This window comes from Gavia stellata, chromosome 15 (assembly GCF_030936135.1).
Source record: "Gavia stellata isolate bGavSte3 chromosome 15, bGavSte3.hap2, whole genome shotgun sequence".
Lineage (NCBI taxonomy): Eukaryota > Metazoa > Chordata > Aves > Gaviiformes > Gaviidae > Gavia > Gavia stellata.
Genome location: NC_082608.1, coordinates 288,275 through 316,191, shown reverse-complemented (window position 1 = coordinate 316,191; position 27,917 = coordinate 288,275). Strand labels below are relative to the sequence as shown.

The following is a 27,917-nucleotide window of genomic DNA, read 5'->3' as shown; positions in this document are numbered from 1 at the left end:
CTTTTAAAACTTTTATTCAACAATATAGAATTCTTTTAATTATAATATAGAACTGTCCATCGTGATACTACATCCCCTGCCACCCCTGCGCCCTGGCAGAGACAGGCGCAAGCTGGCTGACCGTGGTCCGTTAGAGGTTGGGGGGGAACAGCCAGAACAGAGGAAGGAACAACTAACCAACAACTGCTTTGCACACCCTTCACATTTCCACGCTTTTTGGGTCAGGAAGAGCTCAACAAGGAACCAAAGGCAGAAGAACCTTTAACACTCGGAGGGAAGGGCTGCGGTCATAAAGAGGCGAGTGCCGTCCAGCCAGGCGTGCTGCCCCGCTCTCAGCCCTGCCCGCGCCGCGCAGTCTGCCCGCCGTCACTCTACACGCGCCGATAGGACGTTTGATTTGGTTCTCATTCTGCTTATGGAAAATTGGGAGCAACAGCATCGGACCTGAGGAGAGACGGGAGGAGGGAAATGAGCGTCACGGGGCACTGCCAGCTTGACACAGAGCTCCTCTGGCCCCGGGTGAGGAGGAGATGGCTGGGCGTGCTGCCCCACATCCTGCCACCCCGCTTCCCGCCACACCCTCCGTGCCCCTCTGGATGTGGGGACAGCGAGGGATCCTCAGCCTGCTTTAGAAAGGGTGGCAGGGTGAGAAGGGAAGGCAGGGCCGAGCAAGGCAGGTGAGAGACGCAGTCCGGCAAAGCAGCGCTTTCAGGGACAGCCAGACACAAGTTTGGATTTTTTTCTCCCTAACCTCCTGTGTTAAGTCCCCCTATGCTGCCTCAAACATCTCTAGTCCTACTAAAGGCTTCCATCATGCCACAGCACACTTACAACAGGCATGGAGAAGCTGGGGAAGTTGCTTACTGTGTCCCTCTCCTACCGCATCCCTCAATGGCTGCCGCGGTTCTGGTTTTGAGCCTTTCCTCACACAAGGCACTCAGCAAACCTGCGCTCTACCTCTGCTAGAAAGCTGGGGCCAGGCCAGCTGAAAGGCCAGGACGTGCACCAGGACTCTCCCAACTTTCTCCAGGAGAAAGCATATGAAGATGCATCTTCCCCAGCTTCCTTCCTTCCAAAGGGCAAGACACTGTCTTCTCCAGCTCCCGGCTGTGCCTACAGCCAGGACGATGCTTTGCTAAGGTCCAGAGGAGAGCAGGGTTTCCTGCTCCCGGTGCTGGAAGGGCCGATGGGTGTGGAGAGGAACCGGCCCGAGCTGCAGCCAAGCGTCCACACCACGCTGGGATCAGGAGACTCCACACCCTCCTCGCTCCCACGCTACGCTTGCTCAGCTGCCGTGTTTCCCTCCGGGGTGAATCCGTCACAGCTCATCCTACCCTAGAGCTGGGTTAGGGATGTGGGAGATATGGGGCAGGTTGTTCCAGCCTCTCTGGTTACTGCAACCAGGGAAAGCCATTTACCCAGTTCCCTCGCTGGGAAGAGCATCTCTCCCTATGCTTGAGGGTACCAGGAAAGAATTTCTGACTCAAGTTTACAGAGCTGATACTTCCCGAAGCACCACCCTGAAACTCCACCATCAGGTTTGGACGCTGTCAAGCACTCATATACAATGATCAACATTTTTCACCTATCAAAATTCCCACACTGAACCCGTTCTTCCCCCTCATGCCTCTTCTGCCTTGGCTCTCCGGGAGCTGGGAATGCCAACACACAAGAGCTGGAAAACAGGCAAGTTTCCCCCATAGCAACTTGGGCAGACCATAAGAAACATCCACTCCTGCCTCTTCTCAATGGAGCAATTTAACACATTTAAAATCAGTTCAGAAATTGATGTTAAAACGCCAAACCAACCCAGACAGTATTAGCACAGCTTAAGAACACAAGAGACCTCCACGCCTCTCAGGCCAGGCAGCCTGTAGGTCGGGCAGATGGAAGGGCAGAGGGCTGGAAACACACGCCAAAGCCTTCAGCAGCATCTGCAGGAGAGTTAGTGTTAGCGAGGGCCCTGTGGCATGTCAGCGACACCACAGACGGCTCCTCAGCCCAGATACCAATAACTGAGCTCATGCACCGGTCGCATCCCAGGGTGGGAGGGAAGAAGAGCTACTCCCTGCCCAGCACATCTTTAGGAAAAGCCATCCAGCCAGGCTGAGAGGAGACAAGAATGGGGGTACGCACGTGGAGAACCCCCAACTTCCAGCCATGCATCGGTGACTTCTCGTCTGACCAGCCACGTAACAGAGACTGAGACCGCTACCTCGGGCACCGGCTGTCGGAGTCCAGTGTACCACATCAGCCGACTACCGCTCTGTACCCAAAACCTTGCACCTCCTCTGCGGCCCCATGGAAGCGGAGACAATCTGCCACAGTGAAACTCTCAGGGCCGACAGCATTAAGAACCGCAACCAAAGACTAAGAGATCCCAAAATACTCAGACAAGAGGGGCTAGAAGAGCCAACCTGACCTCCCCGAGGAGGCAACGCCTTCAGCTCTCACTCTTCCTGGCTATCCCATAGATTTGAGACGGCAGACGTTCAGACGTATAGATATTTATTGGTTTCAGTGAATTATACAAATGGATTGACCTGCTATCGATGCCAATAGAACTTTATTGGAATATGGAATGTAAACAGATGTTTCAAATAGAAACATTGCAACCTTATAAAAAATTAACTATTCCGACAATGCCGCAGAAGGAAATTCTGTGTTCAGGTGCTGGTGGGAAAACACTATCTCCAGCTTCTAGGTTTGAGTGTCACCAGAACCACTTGATGAAGTTACACACAGAACAAGTAGAGGAGGCAACTGTGAACCGTGGGGCTATAAAGCCATCGAGGGATCTGATGAAAGAACCCGCAAGACGAACCCCCCACCCCCCGCAACAGGATCGGCACCCCAGAATTCAACAAATGGCTGACTTTGTTAGAACACTACGTGGGATCCCAAGTCCTGGATCAGTAGCTGCACAGCCCCCTCCCCGACAGACCACGCCGCTGTTTGCTGATCCTTCCCCCTCCCTGCGCTCTCCTCCCCGGCCTCCTCTCCACTCCTCCATCCTGCGGTGCTGGATTGAACCGCTCCAGAGCTGTGCTCTGGCACAAGTCTGCGTCTGGCACGAATTCTCATGGGAGCCACGTCATGAGGTACGTGGTTGCACACCTATGACAAGAAGTCTTGCAACACTGACTTTCCTGAGCTCGGTGGGAAAGTCTGGATAGTCCCTCCCCGCTCCTGCCACAAGAGCAGCCCTCACATTCACAAGTTTCCAAAGCAAGTCTATTGAGTTTCTTCTCGGAGCAAGCCTTTGTCAAACACACCTGGAGGGTGTGCAACTCGGATCAGTGCCTTTGTTTTAATGCTCCAAACCAATCCTGAGATGCTGCTGGGTTTGTGGGCTGTTTTTTGTTGAACCTCCCCCCACCCCCCAACCGCCCCATCATTCGCAGTTGAAACTGGAATTCAAGGGCCAAATTCAAGCCCAGAGTCAGCAGTAGGACTTGGACCTCAAAACAGAGTTGCACCTGCTGCCCCCCAGCCTGAATTTGGTTCATCCAGAGTCTACAAGTCAGAAAGGCATGTTTAGAAAGAGGCATGCTAAGGGCTGATGGTGGAACGACCAATTTGTCCCCACCAGCGCGGTGGGGAAGGCTGGACTGAGAAGGAAGAGAAGGATCCATAGAGATGTGAACCAGAATCAGTTGTGTTGAGCCCTGGGGATATCACTACATGTTTAGCTCTTGCAAGACCATTTGCCCAGGGCTTTGGTACCACAGGGTTAGAGTTACATTAACCACAACCACCAGAGAGGAACTGAGGTTTATGACCCCCCCCAAGGTTAGATTTCTGCCGAGTATAAAGGGGAGGGGAAGGAGGGGGGGTCCTTGGTTCTTTTCCCTTCACTGTGTGACCGAAGGTTTTGCTTTTATTTGTAAACATCTTGAATTACCCGTCGTTTTCCAGTCTTCATCGCGCTGTTGTCAGGCCACTGGAGAGCACAGCGTTTTCTGAGCTGGGCTGGGACTGCTCCTTCACCACTGGATCTGTAGGGGAGACAGACCAGGCAGGAAGGGGAAACAGCATTTAATAAAGCGGAAGCTCCACCCCGGCAAACCCTTCCACAGAACCTGCCCTCAAAACCCACACAGCTGCTAAGGCTTTTGCAGAGCGGGGAGCCGCAATTTGCTCCCACAACCCAAGACCCCTCTCCATCCCAGCTGCCCCCAGGTTCTTGCACAGACTCACAGAAATAGGGGTGCTCCATCGCCTCCTTGGCAGTCAGCCTCTGTTGATGGTCATATCGCAGGAGCTTGTCCAGGAGGTCTAGGACTTCAGGACTGACCAGGTGTCTGTTCTCACTGTGGATGAAGTTCTCCCAGCGCTTCCGGGAATGCCTGCAAAGGGACCAGCTGTCACTGCCCAGCTCTGACCAGCACAGCAGTACCCAGACGTCCCAGGGGAATCACCTACCACTACCCACTTCTGAGAAGAGATGGCTCCGACGGACACTGCCTACAGCTCTTCCTTGCACAAGCTACTGCTCAGCAAGCACTTGCCGAAGGGGGAAAACCCTCTTCTTTAGGTACACAATTGTGTGGATGTCCTATGCCTGGGAAAGGCGCAATATTGCACGTTCCCTTTTGTCTACAGGGACTAGACAACAGCATGCAGCAGGCAGGGTAACACGCTTGGGACCAGAAGTGCTCTGGCTCACCAGCCAGCCTCCCAGAAGCTGTCCTCACCATCCCATCCACCTCTCATCCTTTTTAGAAATCTCAGCTGGGAGATTTTGAGCCCCTCAGCCCACACTCAACTCCAGTGTTTACATCTCCACTTCTAGGATGTCAACCAGCAGGAGAAGGAAGCAACAGGGGATGGCTTGTGTATCACGGGAGAGGCAAAAGGAAAGGGCCTGCATTTCAGTGACCTCCTGAGGTGACATGAGCAGCCAGATGGGAGGCCTGCAAGCAGTGTTGTGACCCAGAAGATCAAAGCAGGCCTTTGCTCAGAGTCCTTCAAGGGCATGGACATCAGTTTATCTCCCTCTCTGTGTTACAAGGAAGAAAGGCGGCATTTCACTTCTCCACTTACTGGCCCAGGATATCATTGAAGTGTGGGTCCAGTTCTATGTGGTACTTCTTGAGATAGCCATACAGCTCATCTGTGCCCAGGACTTTTGCGATGCGAACCAGCTGGAACAAAAGGCATGTTGAGAGAGAGCAGAAGCGCAGGCCACCACTCTTTCGCAGAGGCAGAGCTGCCCAAATCTAAGAGCTCTCCTGGAAACATCCCAGATGGAAAGAATATCTCCTTTGAAACTTGTTTTTGCAACATGTGCAGAAAACAAGTCTCCTACACAAGGCAGTGAAGCATAATCCCAGATGGCTTAACTAAGCACATACCAACATCCTCCCAGCCTGATGGTCCGATCCCCAGAACCTCCCCACTATACACACAGAGATGAAGCGGTGAGAAACATCTCATGAAATAAGCCAGGTAGCAAAGTCTTTACTTGGTCATAATTGTCCTGGCCGTGGAAGAAGGGCTCCTTTCGGAAGATCATGCTTGCCAGCATACAGCCTAAACTCCACATGTCTAAGCTGTAGTCATACATCTGAGGGCAAAAAGGAGAAGCTGTCAGAAAAGGCATGCTCACCACGGCCTGGTTCCCCAACCACACAGGCAACCTCAGCCTTTTCACTTCACAGCCAGCCTCCTTCCAATCCAGGCAATGCGCTGGCAGGCAAAACCAGACAACCCAAAGGTGGCCAAAGTGCAACCACAAGTGGTATCACTGGCTAGCAAGGAGGCAGACTCTTACTTGGTAGTCCACAAGGAGCTCCGGTCCTTTGAAGTACCTAGAGGCCACACGGACATTGTATTCCTGAGCTGGATGGTAGAATTCGGCCAGACCCCAGTCTATGAGCCGCAGCTGAACGTGCGATAAAGAGACAGAGAGTCAGAAGCCTCAGTATGAGCCAGTTAGGTGAAGCCACATTGCCCAAACCTCTCAATCCCATGATGCAAGCGTGGAGCCCAGGATGCAGGGAGGTAACTCTTGAGGACAGGAGATGCTCTCAGCAGTGTTCTGGTCAGGCTCTTCCCTTCCCCCTATCACCAGCTGGTGGGGCAAGGCACAGCTTAGAGAGCTCCTCTGCCTCCTGAGTCCAAGCACACTGTTACTGCTGGACAACTGGCTCCTTACCAGCACCACCAGCCACAGCGGACAGGTCGTTGCATACCAGGGAACAGGCAAAAGCCAACTGTCTTATCCTGCTGTTTAGAGGGGCTGGGCTGAAGGCAGTGTTGATTTTAACTGGGGGCTGAGAGCAGAAAATGAGGTAGGAGGGGGGCCCACCACATCCTGCAAGGCAGACCATCTACCATCTCCTCCGCAGCCACAGGGATGGATGACCTGCTGTGCTACTGAAGGACAGCGGGTCTAGTAAGAGACTTCTCCTTCCTTATAAACCTTGCCTTGCCTGTACAGCCACTGCTCATTGACAGGGAGGGACCTGTGGACCAGCAACTAATTCACTGCTGCAAATCCCAGGTTCCTGGGGACACAGGTACACCCAGCACCCGATGAGGTACAAGTACCGTGATGGGGTGGGGAAGCTCCCTGTACTGCCCATTTCCGTGGTAGTGAGCTGGGTACAAACATTTCCTGTGATCTAACTAGCATGCCCCAGAAGTGAGGAAGCCACTGCGGGACAAGCAGGCTGTACCACAGGAAGAGCTTATGTTCCCTAGGTAAAAATATCCACATGTATTTCAGGCAAGGCCACCCTTCTTCTGCCACACCTCCCCAGGTGGAGATTAATGCCCAGACCTGCTCCTCTCAGCAAAGAAACCCAGCGTGGTTGACTGGGTGGGGAAGAGCAACCTCCAAGCCATGGAATCCCACTGTGGTGCTCCCCAGTGGGACTTTGGCCATCTCCTGACACAGGCACAAGTGGAGGGGAGCTGGTAAAGGAAGGTTAAAGGGGTAAGTACAGCTGCCCAGGCTACGGTACAGAGGTGGCAAAGTTTCAAGTTTCCTTGAAAAAAAACCTGCTTGTAAGCCCTGGTGCCACAGTACCTTTTTCTGTTGGTGGTCTATCATGACGTTGTGGGGTTTGACATCCCTGTGCATGATCCCCATGCTGTGACAGTAATCCAGGGCCTGGCAGACACACACACACATACATTAGACACTTCTATAACCACAGGCACAGCATTAACAATACAACAGACCGTTCTTGGCCAGGAGCAAGAGTGCCCCGTCCACAAGGAAAAGCTGCAACCCTGGCACAAGAAACTGGCATTTTCAGCTCTTACGCTGCACACGATGAAGTGACAAGCTGGCAACAACACTGTATTGATCTCATGTCCTATTGCAGTCACAGGTCCTGGAACCGTGTTCCCTGCACAGTCTTTGAAAGACACGATGCAGAGAGGCGTCCCACCTGGTGACAAGCCCAGTGCTCCGACCTGGGTAGCCCTGTGCTTCCTAGGTCATGTTCTCTTTCCCAGAAGGGGATGATTCTTACATGCATACAGTTTTATGGCCTTCCAGTGCAGCTTTCCACCTGCGTCCCAAAACACACTTAAGCTAGAAACTCACCTCTGCCCTGCTCATTTAAGCCAAACCTGCACTTACAAAAGGCAGGTGATAGCACATGAGGGCAATGCTGCTTAAAGCTTGAAAGCAGGAGCACACATAAGCTCTCCAGCTCCATGACCTTGCACCACTCGCCCCTCCCCAGCTGTTCCCTTGAGCAAGGGGGTGAGAATGTTGTTTTCTCATCTCCGAGAGGGAGGGAGATCCATCCATCAACATCTATCAGATGCTCTGAGATCTCCAGTAGCATGGAAGAAGGATACAGCCTGCAGTCATTCAATATCCAAGACATCAGTGCCAGGGAAGTAACACTGTTCTTGGGCCCCTGCTGCAGCGGGAAGCACAGGAGGCAACAGCTTCCATCAGAGCAAGGCCTCGGGGAATATCCCTGCAATGACACATGGCCTCACAACCAACAGGAGTCACAGCAAACGGTGGTCCTGGGATCTCCAGTACAGGAGATCTACAACAGGTTGGACAAACTGCTTCCAGGGATGAAGCTGTTCTAGTGTCTTGCTTGTCCCAAGGCTGGATCATCTAAACCTCATCACCCCTCCCACCCCTAATCCTGGGGTGCCTCAGGCTCCCTCCAACCTTCAGTAAGAAGGTGTCTCCCTCGCAGACAGGTGAGGCAAGCTTGGGGGTGCAGAGAAGAAAGCCTCCCTCAAGCTCACTAGATCTATTTCAGGAAGTCTCCTGCAGTCACCAAGTCCTGGAGCACAAAGGGCTTTCCCTAGCCTGTCCCACTCATTTCCAGAGGCAGGGGACCTGCAAAGTGCCAGCCCAGAAGCCCTGAGGCCCTGCTAGGACCTGACACAGCCAAGCTGCTGCTCCAGCAGGTCAGCTCAGAACAGCCCTAGGATCAGCCGGAAGCTGTAAGCTCTCCCTAACGCCCTGCTGCCTCCCATGTCCTGCAGCCGGAGACCCCAGAGAGGCAGCGCAACGGATCTCACAGCTCTGCCATATGGTTCTGTGAGCGTTTCCATGGGGAGGTGCAAGCTAGGCTAGTTAAGAGGAGGTATTTAGGGCACTCCTCACCCTTTGTCAGAGGGGCAGGGAAAGCTTTGGCTGGGAGGTCTCAAAGGAAAATAGCCAGTGTTATAACAACATGTAACAACCAGTGTAACCAGAAGCTTCGTTTCCCAAGACCACATCCATGGGGTTCTGTGACCACAGGGCACCAAGCTGGCCAGTTTGCTCTTGATTCCCCACCCAGAGACAGAGGGGTCTAAGACCAAGTGGGCAGAAGTCATCTTCTGGGCCTGCTTTTGAATACTGCAGCGGAAGAAAGCCTGGAGCTGGCAATCCTTCTCTTCTGCTCTCCCTAGCGTGCCTGCAAACACCCCTCCGTGCTTGTACTGGGTCTGCCTGGGAAGGAGTTATTTCCTCATAGCAGCCCAACGGTGCTAGAGACACAGGGAGACCAAGCACAGTCCTACCTGGCCAGTAACAATCACAAGTGTTTCACGGTGAAAGAACAGACCCTAGAGAATCAGAGACTCTTTGGAGGTGACCAAAGGTCCCCAGTTTGGCTGTAATACCTCACAGCAACAAGCCAGGTAACCAGATCTCTTCCCAAACCTTCCCAGGTTGAGACATGGATTCTGCATTGAACATGGAGAAGTAACTGTTTAGTAGCACTGCCCCGTGAGCCCCGCTACTGCCTCTCTCATTCCTGGTCTCCCCATCCAGACTGCTATATGCAATGCCACTCACCTTCAGCAGCTCATACATATAAAACCGAATATCAAAGTCTGTCAGGATCTGGTACAGTTGCTGAAACAGATTTGGGGAGGGAGGGGGAAAAAAAAAGAGAAACAAAAATAAATACTCCAGATATGGATTAGTTTCCTTTCTTGCACCCCACCTGCCTCCAATCACTGACCCCATTCCCGATCCCCTGTGAATGCTGCCACTCCCAAGGGCTGTCCTGGTCTGAGACCTGCCAGGGCTACATGCTAGGAAATCCAGAAAGGATGCAAGCGCTCCCGAGAAATGCTATGGGATCATTCAGACCTGTCACAACTTCTTTCCAGCAGGAGACAGGCAGGCTGTCTGCCCAAGGAGAAGACAGCAAGCCCTTCAGAGCATGCTGGAGTTGGCACAGATGATCTTGACTCTCTGTTCACATGCAAAGTCATCACGGTGACTTGGTAACACGGATAACAGCATTCAGAGCAGGCAGGCTGGGAACACATGGGCATGGATTCTAAGTGCTCAAGGTGGGGCAGAGAGAGGAAAACATTGACCTGAAGGAGCATGGCGTGGGGAAGCACAAAGGGCAGAGACAGCCTCAGAGCCGCACAGGCTCCCCTCTATCCTAGGATAAAAGCTAATGCAACTCAACAGCACAGAAATGCTTGTGGGGCCAAGGATAGCACAGCTCGGAGTCTCACGGAAGTCTGTGTTGCCAGCGCGCGGTTGCCATCCTCCTCCCCTCTGTGTCCTTCTGCGGTTACTCGTGCGGAAATGACAAAGATCCAGGGTGCACTTTAACCTGCACCGTGCCACCAGCACTGTCACTGGAGAACTCATCATCCTGCTGCTCCCACACCAGGTCACAACTGGCCCCGAATTTGCCTTCTGCTCTACATCTGTCATTGGCAGCGGTGCCAGCCCAACCCCGTTGGGCTGTGCTCTCGTCCAGGGAAAGCAAGGTGAGACACCAGGGCAGGGCAAGGAAGGACATTCACAGGGCAGCAGTAGGACCAGACCCCTCTGCCCTTTCTAACAAACAAGGATCATCTCACAGCTCAGTCAAATCGCCAATTGCATCAGCACTGGAGCCAGCTGCCTGTCATGGGCACCACTTGGCAGCTTCAGGAAAAATCCCAGAGCAAGGGATTGAAATTCACATTTCAAGAAAGCAGCTCTGGCCCTGGATCCCCTCCAGGCCCATGCTGAGATCCTCAGGATCCTGCCCTACTTCGAGCCAGCTCCAAACAGCCCCACCACCGCCCATACTGTTCTGGGAAATCATTTGACAACATACAAGTGCCACTTACACACACACAACTTTAACAGCCTCCAGGACACAAGCTGCATTGTATTCTCATGAAGCTGGGATAATCCTAACGCTTCGGAGCAACCCACTGAAGCAGACAAGTGAGCAGGGAGCAAAAAAGACATAGCCACAAGCTACGGCAGGGATAGATTTCCTGACTCGGTTGCGCATGGCTCTGATGCACGACCCAGGGCCAGCAGAGGACAGCTGAGCCCTTCCAGGAGTTTCTTTAAATGGCTTCCTTAGGTAACAAACACTATGGGGGGACAGAGATGCTGAAAACATGTCTTTCTGCAAATCACCACCCTGTTCAACTTCACCTGGCAACATCAATGCACCTGGGGAAGGAGGAGGGCAGGAGAGGCAGTGGCAGAACAAGGCTAGACCCCATTTTCCCCATTCCCTGGCTCCTCTGCCTGTCACTGCCTGTAAGTAGGGAGGGGATGGAAGGGAGATCACTGATGCCTTTCTTCTCAGGTCCATGATGCTGTTGCTTCTCCAACTCCTAGCCTTCAGCAGAAGCAGCCATTGGGCAACCAGCTTTCAACAGACTTCCCTAGAAGAGATACCTGTGAAAACCAGCACCTCTGACCCTCTTGCTGTGCCAAGGCCAACAGTGTGGCTAGCAGCGCCCAGGCTCCGCTTGCTGCAGGGAACAATCCCTGCAGGATCGTGCTCAGTCCCACAGCAGGCAGCCGGTAAACGTAGAAGGCTTTGAAGGACAGAACCAAGGTTTCCTCTGCAAGTGGGTCCCACACAGCAGCTGCCCCAAGAAGGCTTTGACAGTGGGCTCCAAATCCCCTTTGCCCAGCCTAGCAGGGGAGAGCAGACATGCCCCATGCTCTGCTCTTACAGCTAGCTCTTCAGAGTAGAACTATCAGAAACATCACGGTGGGGATCACTCAGACCAAGCTCAAACATCTCTCAGCTAGTTGCCAGCACTCAGGATCGCACAAGGCCTCCAAGTCCTGGGCTGGTCTCCTTTCTCCATACAGAGCACAAGGAAAGGCCAAGCGCACCCACCGGCAGCCTCCACCCCTCTCCAGCTTTCGGTGATATTTTGGCCCACATCACGTAACCAATCATAAACTAATCCTGTTAGTGCCCGAGGAGGCACAGACATGCTTCCCCTCTCCACGGGGCTGACAGGAGTTAAACGCTTATTCTTCTCCCTTGAGCAAGCAACACAGCTGGCTACGTGCAGGAAGCAGCATCTGCAAAGCAACAGGGTGGCTGCGAGCAGCTTTCGGAGGAGACAGACACTGCTTTGGGGTGCAGGGCAGGCAGCAGCAAAAGAAAAGGAAATAGTTCCCAAAGCATCCCAGCCTCACCAGCCACACAAGGGAGGAGAATCTTTCATACTTCTATATCGCCTACGCAGGGCAACAACTGTTTTTTAAACTAATCTTGGATGTACAAGGCTAAAACACAGGCACACATTTGCCTCAGAACAACTTCGCCTGAAAGTTCACCGAGGTGCACACAAAGTGGAAGATTTGACTCAAAAGCCCTCTGTCCTCACAGCTCCGAACAGGCTGAACATCCTGAAGCAACCTTTCTTCGCTCACCTTTCTTGCCCACCTCCTCTTCTTCAGCTGCAAACCTGCTAGTGTGCTTTAAGAACAAAATAACAAACCCAACCCAGCACTGCTCCTGGAGACCTGGCTCTGCCCCCTGTTTCCCAAAGGATTTGCCTCTTCGGGGCAAAGAAGGGCACAGTACCAGGTACACTCAGGGACCCCACAAAAATATATGACAGCTGATGGTGGTTGAAGGACAGGCATCTCATTTCTAGTTTGAAACCAATTAGCAAAAGACATTTAATTTCACTGACAGTTACTCAATTGACTGCATGGCCCTGCAGCGCAATCGTGTACGGCAGATGACGGTGGGTAGTTTGAGTACTCACAGGTGACAAGTAAATCAGCAGGTCTGAAGAGAAACCCCAGCCCTGTACACAAGCTGCCGTCCTCACACAGCAGAATACGCTTTTAGTCTAATTCCAACTCATCACCCCTGCGACTACAGAGCCATCACTTTCAGAAGGGACCCAGCCAGGTAATTTAAGAAAATGTAATCAGCTCTAGGGAGGTATCACCTAAGTCTCCTGTTTATCCCATCATTTAAAAATAGCCAAACCCTGTGGTATACAAGCTTGCACTTCTGATCCAGAATCATCCACAGCCATGGCTTAGGCCCCACAGAGCTGCAGCTTCTGTCCGTGCACAGAGAGCTGAGGAAACCCAGCAGCCATTTTCATGGATGCACGGACATGAATAGTGTCCTGCCATTTGAATGGGCAAAGGGCTGAAAGTATTAATATTAAGCAAAAAATAATAATGTTGAAGGAAAGAAACTGCCAGAAAGGAGACAACTGAGGAGACATGCAAGCTTGTGAGCTACTACTGCCAACAGGACAGAGAAAAACACAATCCTGGAAAGCGGTCAGCAATCAGCTGCTCTACGCAAGCTGCCCTGGGAAGCCCCTCGCACACCCTGGAGGTGATTTGCCAGCGAGGTGCATGGTACTCATCAGTACCGCTGAATCCAGAAGTCAATGCAGAGATGGGCAGATCAGCAGCAGCCACCTCAGAACACAGAGAAGAGGTCTCTGTCACTGGGATTAGCTCATGTGGCACTTAACTCCAGCAGAATTTGGCTGCCTGGGGAGATCAGGACTGTGGAGCACAGGGGACAATGACTGGGTGCTCTCCAGCTGCTTCATGTATAGAGGTATAGGGCGAGCCAAGACCTCTAACACAAGTGGTCTCATCTACTCTGTGCACTTTCCGCTTGGCAAGGGCACTTCAGAGCAAGTGAAGAGACAGCTTGGGAGCCTCTGTATAGAGGAAGATATCCACAGGTACCTGTGAGTAGCAGCAGCTCTGTAATCTGCCAGTTAGCTGCGGCCCCAAGAACCTACCCAAACAGGCAGCAGAGCTTGTGGGAGTGTAGCTCGAATAACCCACACGCCCCATAGGTAGCTAGTGAAATTCAGGTTACAAATAAGCTCTGAACACAAACAGCCACACTGCATGCCCTGGGGGACACACTTGCATTCCCAAGACAAGTTATTCCTGCCTTGTACCAATCAGCATCAAAAGCATCAATACTTTCTGTCTTGGACTTGTACGGCTGTGAATCTGGACTTCCTCAAGGAGCCAGGCTTTCTCCTAGGAGACTAGAAATGATCTGCTGAAGACTCATATAATTGTTTCTAATGCAACAGCCAGAGCTGAGCACTGTTACTTCTGCTGCAGCCAGACCAGTGTTGTCTTACCGGCTGCAACAGTGCCTGCGACGGCTCTCAGCATGGCTGGGATGGTTGACCTACCACATACTCCAAGCCCTGCATTTTTCAGTTAAGAGTCCCTGTTGGTCACCAGCCTCAAGTTACTACTTAACGCTCCACTTCGTGAACATATTTCAGTTACTGGGTGGTATCTTTGATAATTTTTTCCTCTAAGGACATGACAGAGTGGTGTAATCACATTTTGACTAGGACACACACAAAGCAATCCTCAGCAAGGTGTGCCACTGCCCTAGCAACCTGTTTTATCTCAAGCCATATATTAAAAGGAAAAATTAAAAAAAAAAAAAAAAGGAAAAAATTTTCTAAATAGAAAGTTAAAAACTTCCAGGATCAGCCTTACGAAGAGTCCCTGGGTCACCAGGAGAAGCATGGGGACACGTTCCCAACATACATGTGGCACTGGAATAGCCCGGCTGATGCCAATGAAGCCCAGACAAACCAAGCCTGCTTTAATTAGCCCTGAAAGGTCACCACATAGCACTCCTCTCATGGCTGTTTACTTGATGGAGGCAACACTCATCTACCCGCCCAGAGCTCTCAGGGCAGACGCTGCTGCAAGTTACTATTATTCTAGCCTCTGCAGTAATTCTCTACATGAGATTAAATAGCACTAAGACTACCAGTGCCAGCGTGGCGGCCGCTCTGGCTATGCGCAGGGTCCCACCCAGCACGATTCAGCCGGCCAGACCAACCCCAGAGGGATAGAAACAACGTGGGCTGCCTCGCGGCGTGCAGGGCTGCAGGTGAGACAGTCCATGGGCCAGCTGACAAGCTGCCTCCTTTCCACCAACACCAACCCAGGGTCCTTCTCTGGGTGTTTGGTGTATCTACTGAAGCTGCACCCTACAAAGTGGGTACCTACATAATGCTCCGGCATAGACAGGAAGTAAAAAGCACCATCCCATAACACGGAATGAAAGAGATTTCTGAGCAGTGCAGGAGGGGATGACTGCTGGCTTTCTAATGGCAACTGCTCAATTAATTCTCCACCACTGACTTAATGACTCAGGGTAAAGATTCACATGGGGGAAGCAAAGATACCATTAAAATAGGTGGGGTTGCTAATTGTACATCCCTCTTGTGTATCAGCTTGCTGCTGCCAGACAAGTATCTCAGTAGCACAGGCAGTCGTAGCTGCACTCAGGCAGCAGGACCCCCGTTTCGGGAGGGAGTAATACCACTTGGAGCTCCCCAGAAATCAGAAGAACCAGGGAATACACTGCAGCCTCAGGCAAGCAGAAAAGCTCTTAAGATGTATTCAAGACTGCTCAATGCCCCGCTGCCAGGCCCACCGGCAGTGGGAGATGTGGTCTGCAGCCTCTGCCACCCCATAGTCCCCAGGTCTGAAGGATTCCAGCACAAACTAGCGTCACCTGCTCCATCAACTGCACTGCTGTAAATAGGGCATCGCAGCACAGGGATTAACTTGGGCTGAATATATAGCCCAGCAGTAATTACTAAATTGAGAGGGGAGTAAGAATATCTAACCTATTGAACTTACTCCTCAAAGTTGGGAGGAGATTCAGCACACAAGCTTTTTATTCCTTCTCATCTAGAGCCTATTTACAGGTTTCTGATTCACATGGGGAGAGGAAGGTGAAGCTGACATAGGTGAAAACTCCAAACTCCCCCCATAGCTCTCAAGGAGTATCTGACAACCCAAGACCACAACACTCTTAACAGAAATGGGAAGCCTCCCCCCTCCACACTCAGGCAGACTCACCTTAAAATCTGTGTTATTGATGTACTCAAACACCAGAGCAGGGGTCTTTGACTGCAAGAGAGAGAGAGTCACGGTTTAAAGCACCCTTTTGACCTTTCTTTGCTCCAAGAGACCTGAGAAGGGTTTCGCTTCCTGCCCAACCTCACTGCTGAGAGCGGGGCGGGAGCAGGACAGCGAGAGAAACACAGCTCTGCTCCCACGGCAGGCAGAGGCAAGCTCCGCTTACAGCCCACACAGCAAGCACCAACAGGGCATTTTGGCCAGTGCTGCTCCTCCCTGTGCCACGGAGCAGAGACAGCTCTGGGCTAGGCAAAAGGTGTCACCGGGGCCCAAGGCCTCACATCCCACTGCAGCAGGAAGGTCAGACAGGACTGCCAATGCTACAGCAGCATCGTTTCCTCTCCGTGGCTGTCAGCAGGCTGGAGTCACAGACCTCAGCCAGCTGCTAGTCAGAGAAAACTTCCCGGGAATGGGGTAATTGTGGCAATACAGACAAAGGATATGACCTCTGATCACTGGGCAGGACAGCAAACAGAAGGATGAAAACTGCTTAATATCCAATTGCCCTGGCAGATACTTCTGTTCCAGATGCCAGACAGAAGCTGGAAGGCTACAGGCTCTGCTTTCTTACAGAAAATTTGTAGGGCTACAAAACTTCTCCCCCATCAGCCATGGGAAACTCAGAGAAGACGCAGAAGGGGTGTAGAAGAGTCTGGGGAACGTGGAGAGGAACATGAGCTCATCCAAACCAACCCACCTCAGGAGACCCTTGTGAGCTGGACACCGCTCGCCCCTGGCGAGCACAAAGGCACAGGCACAGGCAGCACCTAACCCGAGCTGAGAGCAGAAGTCACGGGGCAGTGCCTGCCCCGTGCCTGCAGCCGGCAGGGAGGCAAGCCCACCACACACACCGCGACACACAAGCACCTACCACCGGATCCTTGACAGTGTCAATCAGATTAATGATGTTGGTGCCACCACGTAGATTCTCCAGAATCTTAACCTCGCGTTTTATCTTCTTTTTCTTCACTGGCTTAAATAGACAAAAGAAATTAGAAGTGAGAGTCCTTTCAGAAATTAACACTGATTTCTGCCATCAATTTTGACTGGATCACATCACCTCCCCTCCTCTCTCTGCTCCCACCCTCACAAGGGAAGCTAGAGCTTCAAAGAGGAGACAGACACCTTGCATGAACTAGGATTTCCCTCTCATCAGTGGAAGCTTTCCACTCATCAGGGGAAAATCAAACCACTCCAGACAAACATAATTGTGAGTCCAGTAACTGTGGTTAAAAGTGCCTTGGACTGCTGTGTGGAAATCTCAGCACATTCATTCTATGTTATGCATTGAGAGCCACAGCACAAGCATGGTGGACCTCATATCTCAGCTTTCGTTTACCAGCACAAACCAGTTTTTTTACTCCTTAATCCAAACCCATTTCCCAACGAGTACTTTAATCCAGTGAAATGACAACCTGAGTCTGCAACACCAAGATTTCTAGTAAGCCCAGACACTGCTATGCCTAACTATGCGCACGCGTCTTTCGCAACCACCCCAAGAGCATAGACCCAACTGCACAGCATGCCATCGCATCCATATACCATGATTATTTTTAAAGCCCAGGAACATTTTAAACAGTTTTTGACTCCTCCTCAAATCTGCACAACCCCAGGAACTCCCTTTGCAAAGTAAGCTTTTCTCTGGACATCCCCTGCAGAGAGTGACAAAGAATAGCTGCTCCCAAGGCAGGGGCTTGGAGGTTGGGTTAGCTTTTACACTCTGCTGATCCAGGGGTTCACTTCAACGCAGAGGAACGATCATTTCTAACTCATCCGCTCCCAGGATAACTCTAGCTCTGTGCCTGCTTGAAAGGAAAGGCAGCTTAGAGCAGCTAAGAGGTGACACTTTTTTTAATGAGCCTTGGCTAGTGACCGGTGTGGGCATCACCAGTTGTGAGTCGCTGAGTCTATCAGCTCTTCATTGCAGAGCTGGAACATCCCCTCCTGCACCACTGGTACCATTGCAGAGAGCTGCAGAGACATCTTGCAGGGACTGATAAAGCCCATGCCCTATCTGTGAGGTTTGCTGATGAAAACACTCCTCTCCAGACATTTTGCTTTCTAAAACATTCACCATCCGGCGCAGAGTCTGGTGTGTGAGGAGGGGAATAATGGGGATAAAGAGGTACGAGGCACCTTACCGAAGTGACACACATTATCAGATGTGAAGGACAAGGAGCCACAAGAGCTCAACAGCTCGCGCTCGCCGCCTCGCCTCTGCCGCAGCCTCCCACTTCGATGATGGCTGCAGAGTGCCAATGGGGCAATTCACACTCCTGTTACAGGCAAATCCAAGGCAATCCCCGGTTTCAGACCCCTCACAGGAATGTACGAGCAGACGGGTGAAGCAACAGAAGCTTTTTATATAGTGGGAAAATATGGCGTTTATGTAAGTGATAAAATATGCTGTCTTTCTAGGCTCTTCAGGTGGCTGAAACCTTCAGATTCAAATCCTGCCCTTCTCCTTTTCCAAGTTAAAAGGCAGGAGCTAGACTTTCAAGCCAAAAGATGAGAATCTCAGCCCGAAGCAAAGTGCCAAAAATAACACCGATGCCGGCACAGGGAGCGTCAGCACCTCATAAAGCCACTGTGGAAAACGGCAGCAAGGCCACCGCAGCTGTCAGCCAGAGCTGGAGCAACACAGGGCAGGGTTCCCTGGGGAGGGGCGACCAACAGCTCCGGGGCAATACCCAGACCCGACTGGAGCCGGTGGGAGGGAACAGACAGGGAGAAGCGGCCAGAGCAGGGGGACGGAAAACAGCAGAAGTGAGGGCCATGTTTTTGAACCTAAGAGGAAAATGTTTCATTAGGGACTAATTTCATTTATGTCAGCATAGGGACAGACACCACCGCTGCGTCGGCCACATGCAGTGATCTTACCAGAAGGCCAAGATGGAATTAGAGGATGTAATTCGGTTACTCTGCTCGTCCAGCGAGGCAGATAGATGCACACACAAGCTGTTTTCCAAGGAACTTCAAAGAGGAAGCTGAGCCACTGCCATCCTGAAGGCACTCGCTGAATGGCCTGGCTACTGACAGACATGAATCACAGCCTCTCTACTGCAACACTTACACCTGATCGGGAGCTGATACAGTGCCCGAACACAGCCAAGACGACTCAAATCCCACAGGAAAATACCTTTTCCTTCGTACTGTCGTTATTTCAAGGGCCTTTTGCATCAGCTAGGTTAAGAGAGCATATCCCTCCGAGATTTCCACTCCTCCTTCCATAGCGACCGCCACTCCCACTGGGACAGAAGATGTTGTCTTCCAGTCACTTCCACATGTTTCCGCCTTTTTCAGGACGGGAAAATGATGCCCTGCGTGATCTCCACCAGAAATCTACCGCTACCCACAACACACTTATTAAAAGACACAAGCAGACAGAATCAGGGACTTTTGGAAAAAAGGAGAGAAGAAAAATCGGTCTTTCTTTAATGAAATGCCTGCAGATAATTGCCAACAGCAGCATCTCCGACATCACTGAGGGAAGACACTCCAGCAAACACTTTCTCGGGAAGAGGGAGAGTTAAAAATTGCTCACTGTTTGCATGTTTTCCTGCTAAGCTCAGGCCAGGCTGTCCGCACATGGCTACACTACCTCCACATCAGCTGTGAGCAGGGGCAAGGGCCCCGCAAGCCTCCAGGCAGGGCAGGGGTACGGGAAGCCCTGCTCATTGCAGGGTTGTAAGCAGTGCATCGTCACGAGTGCTCTCCCCACGTGCAGCCCGTGGTCAGGACAGGGGTTTCCACCACTAGGTAAATAGGGATGAGGCAGGGAGAAATGCCACGGGCTGAAGCAATGTGATCTTAGAGGAAAAGCCATTGCCTGGAAGTTTCCTCAGAGAGCAACGCAGGGGAACGGAGGATTTCCCCATTTCAGATTTGCAGGAGACGACTGCTGGCCTCCACCCCAGCTTTTACCTTACCAGCCTGCCCAGCCACACACCACCTCCTACCCACACGTTGTCCCACGCCACAACCACGAACGCCATCTATGACCCATTACCGGACTCAGTTTTTGCCCAGTAACTGATTCCAAGCCCAAGCTCTTGCATCTGGCATGTCAAACACCTTGGTGCAAACCACTCCAGCACACAGCCAGTACTGCACGGGAGCTAACTGTTCACAACCCCAGAAACTCTGCTGACTTCCCTCCTGTCCCCAGACCCCAGCACTGCTGAAACCACAGGCAATCAGCAGCATATCCTTCAAGCACCAGGATTAAGTCTGGGTTGCTACAACTGTCTCTCAGAGTCACCCGATCTGTCTCTCCAAGGATGTTGACTCCAAACACACATGGATTAAATGTGAACTAACTGAAGCTATTATGGCCTCCAACCATCTGCCTCTCCCAGCAGGGAGAGCTTCTAGAACACCAGCCCTTGCAGCCAGAGTATTTTAACAGTACTCATTTAAGGCTATTTTATTAAACCAGGCTATGAACAGCGGCACTGCTTGTTGCGTTTCCTACATAGCTCGGTCCCCCTGCCCTGGGAGGGGGATTTCCAGCAGAGGAATGGAGCAGGCACCTAGACAAAATTAACGGCTCCCGAGTTTGATCTGCTGATCTGCCTGTGTTCGCAAGGCAAGATTTTATACAGGTGCAGACTCCAACTCCATCTGTTCCCACGGCAGAGGCATTTCGAAGCTTTCCTCCATGCTGGGATTCTCCAGTGACCAGTATGAGTCAAACCCTCATTGCAGCCTTTCCCTCCGAGACAGGCTCTGACAGAGTCCCTCTGCTCTATGCAAACACCTATTTCCATGAAATCTGTAGAAACTTGACAGCTTGGAGACTTCTGTCACATTTGGTTGGAATTGGCCAACCAGTGCAAAAACTACTGGGGGGGAGGAGGGGGAGAAAGGCTGATAGACAGCAGGATTGCATAAGGCTCGTTTCCATAGGAAACCAGGCTAAAAGACATGTCTCAGTTTATCCGTGTCTACACTGGGAGGGGTTTACTTCAACTGCAGCAGTACCCTTAGAACAACACGACCGTCTAGCACAAACCAGTCTTTCAGTTTTCCCAGGAAATTGCTTCCTTCCTCAGGCAAACTGGAAGTGAGGTGGCTGTAGACGGTGGAGACAAAACACACAGCTCACGGCTGTCCACTACGCTGAGCGCCCAGAGCAGAGGGACAAGGTGACCTCCAGCCACAGGAGAGTGGTCTCTGCTGGACCCAGCAGCTCTCCCTCGACTGTCCTCAGCCGGCCACGCTTTGCTGCAGGTTTCCCACCCTACCAGCCAAAAGGATCCCATGAGGGTGCTTCAATCCACTTGAAAGTCAGGCGGAAGGGGCAGCGACAGTGGCCGGCGTTATCCCAACTGCCTTTGCCCAAAGATCGGGGAGCATCGGGCAACGCCATCCCTCTGCAGAGGTGAGAAACGGCGTGGGGTAAGTAGTTGCTTTGCAGTCAGGTAGATGCAGAAGAAAACACCTCTCTGTGACTGAGAGATCAGATCCTAGGTCATTTTCCATGAGATCACGTAAACTTCTAAGCAGGGAAGGAGTCCAGCTGCAGCAAACACCAGCTGGGAGAATTAACATTGTTTGCTAAAATAAACCTTTAAATACAAGGCTGCAACCATCACTTCCTGTCTTGAACGAATAAATGGCTGCCTGGTTAATCATCTTTTTTGCTTGGTTTCTAAAGCAAAGGGAGTACACTCTTCTGTCAGATGCTTCAGTTCCAGCCTTCCCCAACAACCTGGGAACCCATTGCTTGAATTCAAGCAAAGAGAGAAAATAAATTTGTTATCCAAAGTTCTCTGCGCATTTCCGCACTGAGAAAGAAAAGTAGCGACCAGGAAGGCAGGTGAAATACGAGTTAAATCCAAAGCATAAAAATCATTTTGCATTAGCCAAAAGCAGGCAGCGCGCACACACTGCCAGCTGAGGAGCACACGTGCTGCTCTGAAGGAGTCCCAGAAGGTGCTGGGTTTTGCCCAGCGGGTGCTCTGAAAAAGAACTGGGGTTAGCGCAGCAGGGGAGAAGGTTTAGCAGCCAAAAGATACAAATCTGTGAGAGACTAAAGTCATTTATTCCACCATCCCATAAAGAAAAAGATCTGTTCTTTGCTCACCAAACCTGAATAGCCTGGAAACACCATGATGCTTCCAGTGAACGAGCAGGGAAACCTCAACACGCAATGACCAGGACCAGCAAAAGGCTCGAGCAGCATCCTTATGACAGGCTTTAAACATTCAAAAGCTGGCACTAGAAGCTCATTCGTCTCTAGCAAGTATTATCGAAAGGATCACAATAATCGGCCTATAAAGCCTGACACCAATTGCTGAATAGGAAAATTGGCTTCAGAGCAGCAGTGCTTATTTTGCCAGACATCAGCTGGGAAACCAAATAATCGTATTCAAAAGAGCTACAAAATCAAGGAGCGCACTTGTGTTAATATTCTGTCCGTTGTTTGCATCTTACAACTTCCATTATGGGAATTGAAACTTTCCCGAGCTGCTCTTGAATTTTAGAAAAGAGGAGAAAAAAAACCTACCCTGAAACTACTAAAGCACTTTTGCTTTTTTATTTAAGTTCGGTAGAATATACCAGCACGTGTTTTGAGGGCAGTGCCTTCAGAATGCCTTTCCTCCTCCCATAGCACGTGCCAAAACAGCCCTCCTGGGGCTTCAGGGCTGCCCATGACGCATCAAGACTTCTGCAGTCAACTAAAAGGGTGACACATTAGGACCAAGCCCCAGTCCCCACCACCACCATTACAAGGGATGAGAATCATTAATTCGAGCTCTGCCCCAGGCCATTGTGAACAGACTGCGGTAGCTCACCCTCCTCCGCGGTAGCTCACCCTCCTCCTCGCAGGAGCCGCAGCTTCGCAGCTCACCAGTTCCTTGGTGCTAGAACACCACCGCGAGAGTGATCAGCTGCATCTCCAGGCCTCTGCGAGACACCCGGTACTGTCTCAGTTGGTCTCAGTTCCAAACAAGGCTGGACTCCAGCAGCCAACTGTGCCAAGCTCAGTGTGGGCAACTGGTGTTTAAAAGAGAAGAGCTGTGTACCCGGCTCTCTTGCAAAAGGGCTCATTTCAAGACTGCCAGAAGAGGAAGTGGGCCAGGGAGAGCTGACTCAGTGCACGCAAACGCAGGAGGAGCAAGAGACAGAGATAGCTACCAGGAGCAGGCATTGAACGGCTTTGGTGGAAGGTCACCGACGCAGTCAAAAGCTCCAGCCTGAGGGACCAACATCATCCAATCCTATTTCCCTGTGCAATCCCTTCTGCACACCAGCACGGGAGTCCTTTCAGCCCCCATCTAGAACACGCTGATGTATGTGGGCTCTAAAGCTTCCAGAAACAGAAAAAAATTTACTAGAGCCACAGGGCTACCTCCACCAAATGGTTCTCTAGCTACTACAGCGATATTTGAGTTGAGCACTGGAAGGACCTTGCAGCAGTGCCGGATATGAGCAGCAGCTCTGGAGGGTTCACAGAGCGCAAAAGGGGGAACAGGGAAAAAACAAAGCCAAACAAACAAGAATGCACTTGTGAAACCATGTACATGGTTGAAAGTTCCAGTTCATGGGCTCAGCACAGAGGGACAAAAGCCACCAAAGGAGAAAGGGGCTATTTCACCACTGCTGCAGAACCTCCATTTTACTGATCCCTCTCCTTGTAACTGCATTCTTCCCCTAACTTCCACCTGCGTGTTGTGCCTATGCAGACAGTAACATACAAGGAGGCAAAACAGCCTCTGTGCGATGGGTTGAATGCTTCACAGGCAAGCAGAGTGTATGTAGACGCATACGTGTGTCAGGAAAGCAGGAGGACTCCTGCATAGAGCTGACAATATGGATGCTGTAATCTCCGCCTTGGGTGGACACTCAGATGGCGGTAATCAGTCCAAGAGAACAGGCTGTGAAAGACCTTGCGGTACAGCTGAAGCTCACCAACAGCCACAGCTGTAGGTAACTTTAACAGCAGCATTCTCACCACAAAGAATCACCTGTACAAGTTACAAGCAATGTGGGAAGTTTATCTTTGGCTTTTAGAGTGGCAACTTGCAATGCTGTTCATATCCCCCAGGAACACTGTTACCCCAGAACAGAGGATTCACTTTTAAGGCACACAAGGAGACCGGAAACAAACAGGTCTTAAACTTCCTTTGTACGTGCCGAGGAATGTCAGACGTCATCCCGGGAGTCAAACCTTAGCATCAAATTTAAGCAAGACACAAAAGCATGTACAGGACATGTTCACAGATTCCCTCTTCCTGGCTTGGCCCTCCCCGAAGCATGCCCACAGCTGTACGGAGGACAGCCAGATCAAAAAGCCCACAAGAGCCTCCTCCACCAGCTAGGGACTGCAGGAGCACAGCTGCTGGCTAACTCCATGCCTTACTACCTCTGAGGGGTAGGAAGGCCAGTACAGTGCAGGGTCCTCCACTACCTACACCAAGATGACTTCAGCCCCACGGCTTTTTTTGCTGAATCTTTGCTCCCTGAACAGATTGAAAAGGTGGGGACTTGCCCTCTGCCTCGCTTCTCAAGACAAAGCTTTTGGAGGATGCTTGGCAAGGGGTGCCTGTGCGGCAAACCGGGGCTCCTGCCTCGCTGCTTTGCACATACTGTCCTACACGGCGCATCCTGATGCCTTGCTGCAGTGGAGTGAGAAGCAACCTGCTTGCTTTGTTTCCCTTTTAAAAAAAGAGCTGCAGAATTTTCCTGGAAAAAAGTGACATTAAGAGCATTGTATTTGCAAAGAAAGGCACTTGACCCAGGAAATGGTGATGTTATAGTCATCTGCATGATCTTAATTCTGCTCCTTTGCCTGACACATGTTATGACCACAACTAGCGGCATGAGCACACCCCATTTTCCTGCAGAATATGCCTGGTCCTGCACTTGGGGTAGCAGAACAGAAGCAATGCTGGGTACTGGCCAGGGAAATGGGGCATCTTGCTTTATGCAAGCCCAAAAGGCCTGGGGCACTGTGATACCGATCAGAGCCATTAGCTCCCTGGCCTTGTTCAATGCTACAGTCTTCACAGGGCATTTAAACAAACAAGGCAAGTGGCTGCCAGAAGAGGAAGAGCAGTTACCTCGTTCATGCAGCACTAGACTGGGACCTATGCTCTAGTCTCAGCTTTGTTGAGGCTAAGGGACTTGCCCAAAGTCACACAGGAAATCTCTGTGGCTCAGTTCTGCATCAGAGAAAGGGTGATAAAATTTCCTGACCTCTCTGGAGGAGGGTACAAGATGTTCAGGTAGCACGACAGCAAAGAAGGGGAGAAAAAAAGGCAGGGGAAGTACTCGCTACATGCTAACTTGAGCTCAGTAAGGATAAGTTGCTTCAAAGAGCAAGGCTGGGAAGACACGGGTCGCCTCCCATAAGGCGCAGATATTAAAACAGTGACTCTTGCTAAAAAATCACTCTAACACATAACATAAATTGTCCTCTCAAAAAACCTTAAAGAGAAAGGAGCAACTGTGCTAAACAGCCACATCCATTGCCCAGCAACAGCCTTCCCCTTTGTCCCACCCCTACAGCCACACAAAAACCTGAGGACTTTTGGTTGCATTTCCCACCTCACAGGATCCAGCCTGAACTAGGAGGAACAGAGACACCCAGCCTCTTTGCTAAGGCTCCGCTGTAGATACATGTAATTACATCCGCAATTAAGTTTGAGTCTAGCTACAGGAAACCAGAGGCACTTTCCACAGATCAGAGTGATGTTATTGCCACACTTCACAGGTTTTCGTAACGTACGCAACACGGCGCTCTGAAACTCACTTTTCACTGACCCACTTTCCACCGAGAAGAAAGTTCATCTTTATTTATCTGGACTTTCTGCTTTTCCTTGCTCACTCGCAGGAATGCCATCTGCATGTTAATGCAAGCGGGGGGAACCAGGGGAACTGGTGGCAACACCATCCGCTTCAAATCTGGGACAATCCAGTCCCCTGCTCGCAGGGCATTAAGGCAACGCGTTCAGGCCCCAAGGAGAAGGAGCACCCAGCCGCCCTCAGATGACTCTTGCCAGCTGACTCACAGTCCAATGCTGACAGGCTCCCTAGACATGACAGAGTTCGGCTGTCACAGGGAGAGGAGCATCGCTCCAGGGGAGGCTCTTTAGGCTGGGAAGAGGCAAGGAGGAAGATTTCTGACTTTCCCTGCAGTCTCTTCTCAGCCTCGTGGTGCCATTCTATGTGGGACAAGACCCAGGATCTCAACAAACCACAGCAGTCCTGAAAGGACCATCAGGGGCTCCAGAGCAGCATGCAGAAGCGCACAGTTTCCCCAGCCTAGCCACAAGCCATCTTGCCGTAAAACCCAGCTCTGCACTGGCTACCTTTGACTACTCTCTTACAGCAGAAACTCCCACCTGCCCCTCCTTAAAAAAAACAAAACCCAAAACCACATAAAGCATCCAAAGGAGGGGGAGGCCCAAACAGAATGCCCGAAGAACTCTGCTCAGCGAGGACACGTGAGCCTCACCACTCTGCCCGGACATCAGGCTCAGCCACATGGGCTCTCCCAAACAGCTCACCTGGCCACCACCTTGACCAGCCAAAGCAGGGGTGCGCGTACCTCCTCCCAGAGGCAGACGGGAGAGCATACCTTGCCTAGGAGCGGTGGCCGGACAAACCGTGACAAGTTCTCCGGGAAGCCAAGGAAAATGCCAAGGAAGCAGGTACAGCGAGCGAGTGGGGATATCAGCAGGGACAGCTAGCCGCGCTATCGGAGTGGATCTAGCAAATGCCTTAAGGCTACAGCCCTGCAGAGACACGTGTCCTAGGTAGCTGCTAGTCTTAGTAGCTACAAGGGCAGGTTAAGCTCAGACACCCCTCCACACTGCAGATCACCATGTGCCCAAATTCTTTGAACACCCATGGTCAGACACCGGCTCCCACGTGCTCTTGGGGAACAAGTGACAAGTGCTGCTCGTCCAACAAGTGACAGCCACAAGTGTCAGCCAAGCCAAAACCAAAAGCACCTTAGCTCTAACCTTTCATTTCTGTTTTCCTAACACCCCTGTATACCCCCAGATCACCAACGCAGATTGCTGCTAGGACAGTTACCACAGCTCACTGTGAGCCAGCGGCTTCAGCGCCAAACGCGGTGAGGTGTGCCCTGCAGCAGCTAACCCGTCCCTTCGTCCATCCCAAACTACAACCTGTTACTGCTGCGCAAAGGTCCCCACAGCCTGACCCGGCTAGGGCCAACACACCAGAATACAGGTCACAGACGCTGCCAACCTTCAGATGGACTCTGTCAGTCTCCTCAAGTTTCCACGGTGTTTTTGGCCTGCCTGTGGTGAAGTTCTTTTCCACGTAAGATCCTCTAAAGGACTGAACGTAAAATTTTGTCTGCTTTTTTGACTGCTGAGCATCCCACAGCCTGGCACTGTGGCCGCGTGCCAGCTGTCTAGAGGTTAACAGAAGGATCCCCCCCTCCAGGCTTCGCATTCCTGTCGACAAGGCAGTCCCTGGGCTGTTTTAGACAGGCATTGCCAGATACGATTTACCAAACGCAGGCAGCACATGCAACGCTGTTCAAATGTCAGGACTCGCAGCTCTCCTCCTCCAGAGGAGCTCTCAGCCCAGAGCAACGCTGGACAGGAGAGGTGGAGACATCAAAACATCGCTACAGCACGCGGGACACCAAATCCATTTCCAAACCCACCGTCCCAATGCCCTTAACGAGCAAATGAGGGTTTTGGGGTGAAGGAGGAGATCCGACAGTCCTTTGGTCCTGCCAGCCCAGCTCCTTTCCCCCTCGCTTCCCGCCACCGCGAGCCCCTACGCCATCAACGGGACACTCACCTTGAGGATCTTCACGACGACCCTCTCGTTGTTGGTGATGTTGATGGCCTCGAAGACCTCGCTGTACTTCCCTCGCCCGAGCTTGCGAACCAGCTGGTAGTCGTCCTGATTGCTGCGGGCACCAAGAGGAGAGAGGAGGAGGAGGAGGGAGGGGAGAGGATAACTGACAGGGCAGCGGGGCGGGGGGGGGGGAGGGGGGGCTTCTCCCAGCCCCCCCTCAGCCGCCCGCAGCCCCCCGGGGACACCCCAAAACGGGGAGGGGGGCAGGGAATCCTCCCGGTGGGCTGAGGCCCGCAGGAGGGTGCGGGACCGCCGGCGGCCCGGGGAAGGGGGGGGGGGGGGGTCCCCGCGGGGCGCTTTACCCCCAGCTCGGGACGTGCGCCTCGTAGTCCCAGTACTCGCGGCTCCTCAGGCTGTTCACCTCGGCGTACACCCGCGCCCGGCTGCCGGCGGCCGGGCCGGGCAT

The 27,917-nt window shown here is 51.9% G+C and overlaps 1 protein-coding gene across 2 annotated transcripts; it reads right to left on the bottom strand.

The window, feature by feature from the left end:
* Positions 1–84: 84 nt before the first annotated feature.
* Positions 85–27,917, bottom strand: CSNK2A2 (casein kinase 2 alpha 2). 2 transcript variants are annotated; one of them, XM_059824717.1, is made up of 12 exons: positions 27,814–27,917; positions 27,452–27,563; positions 16,530–16,631; positions 15,599–15,649; positions 9,275–9,334; positions 7,037–7,120; positions 5,777–5,887; positions 5,468–5,569; positions 5,047–5,147; positions 4,201–4,349; positions 3,905–3,998; positions 85–444 (listed from the first exon to the last, which is right to left on the bottom strand). In XM_059824717.1, exons 1-11 carry the CDS (start codon positions 27,915–27,917, stop codon positions 3,922–3,924), a joined length of 1,053 nt encoding a protein of 350 aa, XP_059680700.1. In that variant the 3' UTR covers positions 85–444; positions 3,905–3,921. The 2 variants fall into 2 exon arrangements, with proteins under 2 accessions (XP_059680700.1, XP_059680699.1); XM_059824716.1 differs by lacking the exon at positions 85–444 and having other exon boundaries at positions 3,293–3,998.

Bases quoted from the DNA above. Each gene is read 5' to 3' on its own strand.
- CSNK2A2 (XM_059824717.1), bottom strand. From the start codon at position 27,917: ATGCCCGGCCCGGCCGCCGGCAGCCGGGCGCGGGTGTACGCCGAGGTG. The intron at 9,335-15,598 runs GTGAGTCTGCCT...AATCTGTTTCAG, and splicing joins TCAATAACACAGATTTTAAG to CAACTGTACCAGATCCTGAC. The intron at 7,121-9,274 runs GTGAGTGGCATT...TGTGTCTGCCAG, and splicing joins ATATGTATGAGCTGCTGAAG to GCCCTGGATTACTGTCACAG.